At 36.3% G+C, this 12,506-nt stretch overlaps 1 protein-coding gene across 1 annotated transcript in view; it reads left to right on the forward strand.

Annotated features, from left to right (window-relative positions):
* The first annotated feature begins 575 nt into the window (after positions 1–575).
* LOC110020052 (bifunctional aspartate aminotransferase and glutamate/aspartate-prephenate aminotransferase) overlaps positions 576–12,506 on the forward strand; it is a 33,862-nt gene continuing 21,931 nt past the window's right edge. The window contains exons 1-6 of the mRNA XM_020718025.1: positions 576–1,072; positions 1,152–1,245; positions 1,341–1,444; positions 2,879–3,127; positions 3,230–3,343; positions 4,286–4,369. Coding sequence (XP_020573684.1) covers positions 731–1,072; positions 1,152–1,245; positions 1,341–1,444; positions 2,879–3,127; positions 3,230–3,343; positions 4,286–4,369 — 987 coding nt within the window. The 5' untranslated portion in view covers positions 576–730. The remainder of the gene's footprint in view (positions 1,073–1,151; positions 1,246–1,340; positions 1,445–2,878; positions 3,128–3,229; positions 3,344–4,285; positions 4,370–12,506) is intronic.

Genomic DNA, 12,506 nt, shown 5'->3' on the forward strand with positions numbered 1-12,506 from the left:
TTATGATTAGTTTGTGTGCGGCCGTTAAGATGAATTAAACACGAACAATTTTTTTTTTTGTTGAGTTTAAGCATATTTGAACTTGTTACAAGCAATACTTAATCTTAGGATATGAGAACAAAAAAAATTAGGATATTTATTTGGTTTATGAAATTTTCAATAGATCGTTCTCCTATCTAGCTAAAAGGACTGAGTAGAGTTTAGTTTATCTGGGTTACTAGTTCTTCTATAGACACAAGTTTATGATTAATTACATCTTAAGCGACTGAAATCACTTAAAAAAACTTCACATTAAGATCGAGTTTTCATCTTCGATAAGAATTTAAAGCTTAGTTTTCAAGATTATTCATAAGAAAATCAACTGAAAAAAACTCAGAGAAACAATTAGATAGTGAGCCTAAAATAGGCCAATGTAAATAGCTAAAATACTATTTTGACATGTTTTTATTTATATATATAACATTCAAATTATATAATTCTCGATAGATTTTGAAGTGATTATTAAAATAAATTTTAGGTATTAGATATATTTTACAAAAATTAAATAAACGGGGGAAAGTGTGAGTAATACTCGGCCTAAAAATTGGTTGGTGAGAGCAGGTAGAGCGGTGGTGTCGTCGGAAATGAGTAGGTAGATCCCACGAGCATCACCGCAATCTCCTATAAATACCTAACGGTTACCCCACTTCTTTGATTCCCTTTCTTTACCCATCTGATTCGAATACTAGTAATGGACGCTGCTCTCACCACCTCTTCAACTCAATCATCCCTGCGCTCCTTGATCTTTCTCCGCTCATCCTCCTCCTCTTCCTTGCTCGATGCTCCAAGAACTGTTGGCTGTTTCAAACCCAGGCGACTCTCCGGTTCCCTCAGGGCTGTTGCAAGCTCGGAGTCATCCGCAGATCACATGGCTTCTCTTGATCTATCAGTGAGTCCCCGTGTAAACGCTGTTAAGCCATCCAAGACTATGGCCATCACCGATCAGGCCACTGCACTTGTACAGTCTGGAGTTCCCGTCATCCGTCTCGCCGCCGGTGAGCCCGATTTTGACACCCCTGCGGTCATATCTGAGGTAGATCTATTATCTCACATCTCACATCAGTTGTGGTTAATGATCTTAGAATTTTTGGCTGATTTGAGATTGGTTTCAGGCTGGTATCAATGCGATTCGTGAGGGCTACACGAGGTATACTCCAAATGCTGGGACTCTGGAGCTCCGGAAAGCTATTTGTCGTAAGCTGGAAGGTGTGATTGGCTTTTTATTTGATTTTAGTTGATTTAGATTGGTGTTTGGTGGGTGTGTGTGAGGGGTTTGAATGTTGACGATTCTGTGATGGCAGAGGAGAATGGGTTGAGTTATAAGCCGGATGAGATATTGGTCAGCAATGGAGCTAAGCAGTGTATCATGCAAGCTGTGTTGGGTGTTTGTTCGCCAGGGGATGAGGTGAGATTTATATGGATTATTTGAATTATTGAGGTGGGAATTTCTTTCATTCTGCGGAATTTTCGCTCCTTAGCTTTGGAAACAGAGATAATATGTTTAATTGATTGAGTTATATTCTTATCTTGATGTTCTTTGGAATGATATGAAATTGAACATGAGCTTGATGCCGCTGCTTAGGCATTTTATCAGGTTATCTATTGTGCTAAATTCAATGATCTGTTGTTTGATGATGTTGCAACATCGTGGTTAATATTTGAATGATTAACTTGTTATATATTTATGACTTGTATTTTTTTTGTAAGTTGTCTGAATGAATTTTAAACTTCACAGAAAACTTGAGGAGATGAAATTTCATTTCCCATATTTATTTGATTATTGCCATTTATAATTTCACTGACATCCATTCCAAATGTTTTATATATATCTGAACATATAAAAATAAAATAATATAGTAATGAAAGAGGAATGTTGACCTCTGCTTTTGCTGCACTCCCAAGCTCAGCATCCACATACACACGCTTTAGTTGGCTCAGTAGATTCTTGTATACACACTAGATCCGATGCATGTGAGTCATCACACATCAACTCTGTTGATCCTAACATACATGCTAGTTTTGATGCATGCCAATAACCTCGTTTTAGCCTAGTTGGCTTCAACACACTTTGATCTGGAAGAGGATGTGGGTATATAGCAATCGAAGATGGAATGGGATCTGGCACTCAGATGGTGGCTAAATCTCAAGAAGAAGATCTGCTGAATGTTGCAATGAAAGCACCATTGATAGGATCCAAGATCCTATTCTAGTTTTTTCAAGCTGCCCAAACTTCCGAAATTAAGAAAAAAAAGAAGAACCAGTACAAGAAATGCTATTTGATTCATTTATTTCATATCTTCAGCCTAAATGGAGATATTTATAAAATACAAGAACTAACTAATATCCCAACTAACTGACTGTTCAGTCAAGATTTAGATTATTTATGTTGCGTTCACAACAAAATGCTTCAAGATGATGCATAATTACATAGTTTATAAAGAAACACTCCTCTTGGTAGGAAAGAGAAATGATGGGCGACGATTCCTTAGTATAAACTGCCAATTAAATATTTCAACTAGAGATAATTGTTGGCTCTTAGGGCAAACTCGATCCTCCAATCATGGACATAAGGGCCAGGCCCGGTTGGCTTGAATTCCAGCATAAACACTAGAAAGAGATCTGTAGTGCAGGAGAAAAGTTCCTCGGAATTCAGATCTTGGGGTTCAAGCTTGCGTATTCTAGATTACCCTGTGAAGAGATTGTTCCCTAATAAACCTCACATATATTATTGGAATGTTATATATATGGATATTTGTATTAAATTTTTGAGATCATTGAAATTTTATTTGATACTTGAATCCTTATATCTCACAGCTCTAATTATTCATTATTCGTCTAGGTTATAATTCCAGCACCATTCTGGGTTAGCTACCCTGAGATGGCTAGGCTAGCTGATGCAACTCCAGTTATTATTCCTACAGACATATCAGACAATTTTCTTGTAAAACCAAAGGATCTTGCCTCTAAACTTAATGAGAAATCAAGGCTGCTCATTCTTTGCTCGCCATCTAATCCAACGGGATCAGTTTATCACAAAGAGCTGCTTGAGGAGATAGCTGATATTGTTAGAAAACATCCTAGGCTTCTGGTAAGCTTTCTGGAATGTTCTAATCGTATTGCTTCATATATATTTAATGTTTTAAATTATAGTTTCACTGGAAACTGCTTAACCCGTTGTATTGTGATACAGGTTTTGTCTGATGAGATATATGAGCATATCATTTACCCTCCAGCAAAGCACACAAGTTTTGCTTCATTGCCTGACATGTGGGAGAGAACCTTGACCGTCAATGGATTTTCAAAGGTACGCATTTACGTGAAGGCATTGAGTATTTTATTTGTTTGGGGCCTTTACATACATACTACCCAATTTACTTATATATCTAACACCTAAACTTTTCCTTGTACATTTACACCACCCTAATCTTTCATATCACATAAAAAAAGATCACCATTTTACTTTCTGAAAACTGGAATACACCTTTTCATGGATTGGGAAGGCAGTATATATGTAAAAATTGAAGTTTGGGTGTTAGATATACAAATACATAGGAGTTGGGTCATATATATGTAAATCTTTCTATTTGTTTTTTTTTTTTAGAACGACCTATGTTTGATATGGCTAATGATTATGATTATAATGGTTAAGAACAAACTATAATGATCTTGCACAAAGTCGACTGTTTGGTTTCACATCTTATTAATAGAAAAGAACTTGGAACTTTACTGTTTGATGGCCAATTAAAGGTTTTTTCTACTTATTTTTATCTGATGATATGCTTGCAGTTTCTTTTAACTTACACCAAGAGTTTTTCTATCCTAAGCATTTTTTCTGTTTAACTAAAGGCTTGTTCGGGATCAATTTTATTTTTTATTTAATTTTTTTTCTTTTATTTTTAAAAACATATTTATTTAGTGTGTTTTTACGTATTATTATTTTTTGTTTTTAAAAATAAGTTATTATATATTTTTAAAATACTCAAAAAAATTTTAGAGATATCACATCTTTTTATAAATAACCATACCTTAATCAAATAGGAAAACACGTTTTTTTTTTTTAGTCGAAGCATAAACAAACAAGAATAAAAATAAAAAATAAAATTGATCCCAAATAAGCCTTAAACTTTTTGGTTTAGAAGGCATGATGCATGCTGGAATTATATATATGAATTAGATGCGAGAGATTATCCTTAGCCTATAGATGAATTGTAGGTCAACTTTCTCAAGTGTGGATGATTAATTTTAGGCATTTGCAATGACTGGTTGGAGGCTGGGATATCTTGCCTGCCCCAAACACTTTGTTACAGCATGTGGGAAGATCCAAAGCCAGGTATTTTTTTTTATCCCAGCCTTTATAGTTTTATGTTTTTCATGAAGTAAAATGAAAGCATATTTAAAGAGAGAAAACTAAATATTCTGCCTCCACCATTAGTAGTCACAAAGCTGCAAACATGGAAATAAGTTAAGCACAAGGATTCCTTACTAGTAATAACCGCTGGCCTTACTACATCATAGCAAAAATAACATTTTGTTTTTTTTAAATCATTTCTGGTCGGAAATTTTGATGATAGAAAATTATTAATGCTTCTGATATTGATAAAATTCCTTAGGTTTTGCTTTCTACTATAATTTGCTAAACTGGCTCTTTTCTAATGCTCGGTTGGATTTTGCTGAAACAACAGTGCTGTTGGCTCTGGACATCATAGGTCAACACCATGCAGTTATTTCAATAGTTCAATTTTATATTTTTTGAGGGGGGGATATCTTGATCTAAATTTAAAGAGAGTACATTCTGGTATTTTTTTTTTGTTATTTTTTAATATATAAATGAAATGAAATGGTTGCATGAGTGATACCAGAGTTAACCCAAACAACAATGAAACAATAATATTATTACTCAAAACAAATAGACGGTTACAATCTTCCACGCTTGAAAAAGAAATACAAAAACAAACACAACACTAACACGAAGAGGGTTGATTCCGAAGGAGTTGGTGGTGGGTTGGCGGCTGGAAGGATGGTGGGAGGTTGCGATGGAGCAGCAGGCTCAAGGTCAGTGGGGCTATACTGCTAGTGTAGTTGAGGGGTTGTGGTGGGACTGATAGTGAGATGTGGGCTGGGTTGTGGCAGTAGGTGGTAGAATAGATTAATGGTATTAGGGCTTCGGTTGGGACATAGGATAGATAACACTACCTCAAGACGAGTTATAAACAAAGCATCTTCTTGCCATCAAATACAACCCTTGAAGGAAAAATCAGGACGTTTCGGCGACTGCCCAGATAGAAATTTGAATAAAAAACTTCTCTAAAACACAAAAATAACATATATATAGACTTAGGGAAATAGGAGTGGACGTCACTCCTAATAGGAGGGAAATTTGTGTGAAGGAAGGGTTGATCTACCCTCCTGGTTTGGTCCAAGCCTCAACTCCTCTACAATTTGTAGTATTATGGTGGAGTCCCAAAAACCTGCTGGGGAAACAGAGAATCGTAGGGTAGATAAACACTACCTCGAGACAAGTTATAGATAAAGTACATTCTCACCATTGGAAACAACCCTTGAAGGGTAAATTTGGACCTGCCTACGACTGTCGTGACAGGAAATTGAATAAAAAAACTCTCCTAAAACACAAAAATAACATATTTAGAGACTTACATTAAATATTAGTGGACGCCACTCCTAATAGGAGGAAAATTCATGTGAATGAATTGTTGATCAGCCCTCCTGAATTGGTCCAACCCGCAACTCTCACTACAATTCACAGTATTGTAGCAGGGGCCTGCTCTTACAAATGTGTTGGAAGATTCCGATCCGGTGTCACTCTCTGGGTTGGGGAAGCTTCACCTCATCTATCCAAGCCGCAACTCTTGCTTCATCTCATTTGTCAAATCTTCTAACTCCTCGTACCATAGTGTCAAGTTGGTCATATTGAAGGTGGTAGAACTACTGTAACTTCCTAAAAAGTCACACTTGCAGGCTTTGTTATTCAAAAGCACATTTTGATAGAATAATATTAATATGTTTTTTTGGCACAATTCGAACTGTAGCTGCATATAATCATAGATTCTCCCAAAGTAATTCTTGAGCTATTAGATTCGTAAGTGGCCTCTTCCACTCATCGTACTTAGACTAGATATATCTGGTAAACAAGTATGTAAGGATGATTCAACTCTAGAACGAACTCTATTACAAGTTGAGCAACTCTCACTAGCAACCACTCAGGATAGACATTCTTTTTTCTTTGGTGCAGCCCAAATCCCATTGAAGACTTTTCTTCCCCACTGAGCCCCTACGATAACTTACAAAGTTATGGTCAATCCATCATGTTTGATAATCTGTCGGGGGATACATCGCTAAATAGATTTTAGCATTCAATTGAATCCATCTAATCCTCTAAAAGTGGCACAAAAGAGTCTCATCTTTGACATGTTGGATCTCCCTTAACAAGGGCAACTCGACAAGGAGTCCATTAATCTGAAAAGTTTGAATTTCTCTTATCAGGGTTTGTCAGGTGTTTGGTGTCGATTCCTCAAACTTTTAAAAAGTTAAATAATCTTTTGATCAAAGAAATATCATCATTTTAACTTTTAAAAAGTGAAATACATATTTTCATGCATAGGGAGGTGGAGCTATTATAACTTCCTGTTAAGTCACTCATGCGGGTGTTGTTATTCTAATGCACATCTTGATAGAATAATATTAATATATTTTTTTGGCACAACCTAAATTGTAGCTGCTTATAATCGTAGATTCTCCCAAAGTAATTCTCGAGCCATTAAATTCGTAAGTGGCCTTACTTGACTAATGTTCCTGGTAAACAAGTAAGTAAGGATGATTCAACTCTAGGACGAACTCTATGAAAAGCTTAGCAACTCTCACCAACAACTACTCAGGATAGACATCATTTTCTTCTTTGGTAGAACCTGGATCCCATTGAATATTTTTCTTCCCCGCTGAGCCCCTACAATAACTTCCAAAGTTATGGTCAATCCATCCTGCCTGATTATCTGTCAAGGGATACACTGCTGAACAGATTTTAACACTCAATTGAATCCATCAAATATTCTACACAAAAGAGTCTCATATCTGACATGTTAGATCTCCCTTAATGGGGGCTACTCAGCAAGAAGTCTATCTATTTGAAAAGTTTGAATTTCTCTTATCTGGGGTTGCCAAGTGTTTGGCGTCGGTTCCTCAGAATTTTAAGAAGTGAAATGCATCTTTTCATGCCACATAAGAAATATCATTATTTTAACTTTTAAAAAGTGAAACACATCTTTTTCATGCGTAGGGATGGTGGCATATAAGTTTAGTGTTAAATATATAAATACATACGAATTAAGTGATATGCATGTAAATATTTGTAAAATAATTTATCAGATTAAGAAATCTAAAGCTTTGTTTGGAAGGGTTTTTCACCATGTGTTTTTTCTACCGCAATGGAGATTCTCCTTCATTCCGGAACGTGAACCAGTGCTCACTTTAAAATGAATTTTCTTTTGACAGAGCTTTTAAATAAACTTTCCTGAAACGTAAAGCCCCATCAAACGGGGCCTAAGACCACATTAGTTCACAAAGTTAACTTCATCTACAATTAAGTAGTTATGCTCATACCTCATTCGAGGGAGTCACACATATAACCAATAAATACTATATTTTGAGGATTGAAAATAAAAATAATAAGTAATATCTTAGAACATCTTGTTGGGTGAGAAATGAGGAAATTACAGAAGAGAACTCAAAATTTAGGACACTCATCTTCTTTGCACAAGAGAAAACTCAAAATTCAACTTTAATCTCGTCGACAATGATCACACTATAAGTAAGAATTTCTCGAAAATCGATTACAAGCTTAGGGCACCACAATATGGCTTTGTGGTACTCCAATGGGCATTGTGATGCTCTAATGGGAGTTAAGGCGCTCCAGTTTTGCACTTTCGGGTTTTGAATCTGAACAAAACTTTGCAGTGTTGCAATGTCGCGCTTGAGTTTTGAATCTAGGCGTTGCGATGCTCCCCTTCGTGCATTGAAGTCTCGTGCTCTCATGCTTTGAACATGTATCGAGCACAGTAGTGCTACCTTCTCGATGCTAGGGCATTGTGCACAGTCTTTGTTTAGAAAAGGCATTTTTGGGGTGCATTCTAGGGTGAGGTATAAGGCCCTTCGCCCCAAGCCCATGAGGGGGTGCAAATCTGGTCGGGCTTATGCTCGGGAAAGTCTGGAGCGCAACTCGCGCCTCACAAGGCATACTCCCTTTGTTTGTTGTAGTATAGTGGCGAGTATTCTCGCGTGCCACAAGGGTGACCCAGGTTCGATCCCTGGCAATGACGCCAAAAAGGCTTAACAACCCTAGCAACTAACACAATAATTTAGTCTCTCGACATAATGTTGAAAAGCTTAAATTGTCCTAATTACTCGTTTAGATTTTCATATTCAGATTTTATCCTAAATATTGGGGTTGCTAACGCAAGTGCACATATTAATTTTCATAATATAGGGTTCTAAAGAATCTGAAATGTCGATCTCATAGGAAATAATATAAAGCCAAAGTAGGAAAATGTTCTAGTCTACTTAATTTATTCTTAGTTTGAAATTTTGAAATATTTGAGTTTGCTAGCAAATCTATTGCAATTATCTAAAGTTACACCTACGAAATTTCTAACTACGCTATGTTAATTGGTTTTGCCAAGTGCTGATGTTACTTTTCCTTGCAGTGATAATAGTATAGTGTAGATGTGAAAGCAATGCGAAATAAGGTACTTTTATGACATATAGAAGCATATATATTCTTTACCCTCTTCTGAGCATGTAAAAAAACTTGGTTATGACATTAATTTCTTAAGTTTCACTTAGAACCCAATGAAGTTTATCTTCGGATTTGTTTGTATCTTCCTACAGTGTACTTTGATTCATACTCTATGGTTCAATGTGATTTTCCTAGTTCTAGTTGTGGCTCTTCTACTTACGGGTTCACAACACATTTTAACAGATCAATTGACCATATTAAAAAGTAAACTAAGTGCAGAAGGAAATTATCACATTTATAGAATAAAAACTATTTCAACATGTTATCCACATTCCTACACATCTACTACATCACTACAAAGAAAAATAAGGAAATTTACTCAGAAAGCATCGATTAAACATTACCAGAATGTATTGAAACAAAGAGATTCAACATACAAATAAGTTTCAGAAAACTACAATTACAAGTCACAAATATACTTATCTCCCTAATTTGACTTGAGATGCAACACCCAAGCCCTTGCTCTTCTCCTGCAACTTTTACAGAACAACACTTACAAAATAACATAACTCACACCCCTAGACTTGCTTATAATAAGCGTAGGATACTCACAAACACAGGAGAAAATTCCCTCAAAAACTCTCTAATCCTAGAACACGTACCAGAAATAACTATACACACACACTATCCACACCCACTCTTTCTCTTCTCTATTCTCCTTCAAATCCCCTCCAAACTACTCTCTAAATTGTCTTGAAACTGCTCTTAAAATTGCTCCAACTTCCATGAAGAGGTGGCTCAAACTGCTCAAAGTTGTCCAGATTTGGCCACTCTATTTTGGCGCCATGTCCTTGGCCTAAAGAACTGGGGCCTTGGCGCCAACCTCTCGGGTTGCATTTTGCTTGTTTGTTGCCTAGGTGCCACACTAGTCTGGCGCCATGGCTCTGATCTTTAGGACTGGGGCCATAACGCCCAGTGGTTGGCGCCTTGCCCGAGCCTCTCGTGTTTCAAGCCTGGCTGGTACTTAGGCGCCCAATACTTGGTGTCATGCCCCCAGCCTTCACAACATTTTTTTGTTCCAAATCTTCTCATTTTCGCTTCATGTTTGTTTCATTTCGTTTCGTTCATAATACATGTTATACCTACAAGAAAAATAAAAAAATACATTTGTTTAAAATACAATTTGATTCAAAAAGATGAGCAAAATATAAAGAAATTCATGCAAATTTTCCACATCAACGCCCTACCTCATAATCGAGTAAGAAGGGAAAAAATTCCCTAATTCTACATACATATTCGATTCACACCTATTCAAGCTTTTCCCGCACACAGTCGACCTTCCACAGCCCTCTGCTTCCTTCATCGCACGCGGTCGCAGAGGATCCCGCCGCCGTCTGCTTCGTCCCTCGCACCACCGCACGCAGGTAATCCCGCAACAGGCTCGTCTGCTTTGTCCCGCAAGCAGACTCGTCTGCTTCGTCTTCGTCCTGCAAGCAAGCGATCACCCCGTTGGCTTCCTCTCTGGCAGGCTCGTCTGCCTTGTTTTCGTCTTGCGGTCGCAGCGTTTCCTTCCCTCCCCCTCCCGCACCCGTCTTCTCCTTTCCCACATCGTTTCTCCCGCAGCGGCGTTACCCAGTAAGAATTTTTTATTATTTTACGATTTTCAATGTTTTATCAGGGATCATGTTACTGTAGCTATTTTGAGTTTAATTTCACTGTAGCTGCTACAATGAATTGTAAATATGTTTTTCTTTCATGTTAAAGATTTGCCAGAGATACACTAGCTATTGGAGACCGCAAATTTTTTTTTCATGTTTACGGTAAGTCACAATTTTTTTTTCATGTTTGCAATTTGCTAGATGTGGATTTGATCTGATTTTTGGTTAATCTGTTATGTTAGTTATTAACTTGTAATGGAAGTGGAGTATTGTGTGCTGACGGTAGTCGCACTAGCAAGAAAGACTTTGCATGTCAGTATACAACAAACATACCCAATGAAAAATATTTCACATGTAAGTTTTGCAATCAAATGTGTAGTGGAACAATAAACAGGAAGACATAACATCTTGCGGACACATATAAGAGCATTAAATCATGCACTATTAACCCTTATTGAAGTTCAAGAGAGATGCAAGAAAGCATTTGAAGAAGATGCAAAAATCAAAGTACAATGTGACAGTGTATTAGATGACATTAGAAGCAGTTTAATAAATGTTGGTGAAGGTGAAAATACTACCAATTCATCATAATTTGACTCCTCCTAGAGGTCACCTAGAGTTAGAGGTCAAATGGATTCTTTCCACACACAAGCAAGGAATTCTACTCAAAATTCTAAGTGAAGAGAGATGCAAGAAAGCATTAGAAGAAGATGCAAAAATCAAAGTACAATGTGACAGTGTATTAGATGACATTAGAAGCAGTTTAATAAATGTTAGTGAAGGTGAAAATACTACCAATTCATCATAATTTGACTCCTCCTAGAGGTCACCTAGAGTTAGAGGTCAAATGGATTCTTTCCACACACAAGCAAGGAATTCTACTCAAAATTCTAAGTGAAGAGAGATGCAAGAAAGCATTAGAAGAAGATGCAAAAATCAAAGTACAATGTGACAGTGTATTAGATGACATTAGAAGCAGTTTAATAAATGTTAGTGAAGGTGAAAATACTACCAATTCATCATAATTTGACTCCTCCTAGAGGTCACCTAGAGTTAGAGGTCAAATGGATTCTTTCCACACACAAGCAAGGAATTCTACTCAAAATTCTAAGTGAAAAAAAGTTGAAAGAAAAGATTTATATATGGCAATTGGTAGATTCTACTGTTCAGTCAGATTGGCGTTTATTGTTGCCAATGACCCATTTTATATGTTTATGTTTGAAGCAGTTGCTAAGTTTTAATCTGGTTTTTACCCTTCCTACAATGCATGAATTGAGAACTTAGATATTCAGAGATGAGATTGCAATAATCAATAAGTTGTTTGAGGAGCATAAGAAAACATGGAGTAAATTTGGGTGCTCGATTATGTTAGACAGTTGGACAGATGAAAAAGGTAGAACTTTGATTAATTTTTTTTTGAACAGTCTAGCTAAGACTTTTTTTCTTAAATTTGTGATGCTTTTAATGTTATAGAAAGTTATGAGTTACTATTCACTTATTCAGATGATGTGATTGAGGAAGTGAGAGAAAAGTATGTGGTGCAAATTATTACAGATAATTAGTCAAATTATGTGAATGCAGGTAAAAAGATAATAGAGAAAAAATAATATATTTATTGGACATCATGTACAGTACATTGTATTATCCTAATGTTAGAATATATAGCACACTTGCAAAAGTAAAATAAATTGTTAAATTCATTTATGGGCACACATGGGTTCTTGGTTTGATGAATTTTTTTTTAAATGAGAGAGAACTCTTTCGTCCAAACATCACGCAGTTTGCTACAACATATTTGACCCTTCAAAGCATTTACAAGGAGAAGCAACCACTTCAGACAATATTCTTCTCAGAAGCTTGATGTTCTAGTCAATGGGCAAATATGACGGAAAATATAAAAACTCGAATTGTTATTTTGTTTGATCCGCATTTTTGGGATCATCTTGCTTATTATATCAAAAATGTTGTCATTTGTAAATGTTCTAAGAGAGGTTGATTCAGAAGAATGACCAACCATGAGTTATATTTATGAGTTAATGGATTTAGCAAAAGAAAAAAAATGC

Source organism: Phalaenopsis equestris, unplaced genomic scaffold (genome assembly GCF_001263595.1).
Source record: "Phalaenopsis equestris unplaced genomic scaffold, ASM126359v1 Scaffold000090, whole genome shotgun sequence".
Classification (NCBI taxonomy): Eukaryota; Viridiplantae; Streptophyta; class Magnoliopsida; order Asparagales; family Orchidaceae; genus Phalaenopsis; species Phalaenopsis equestris.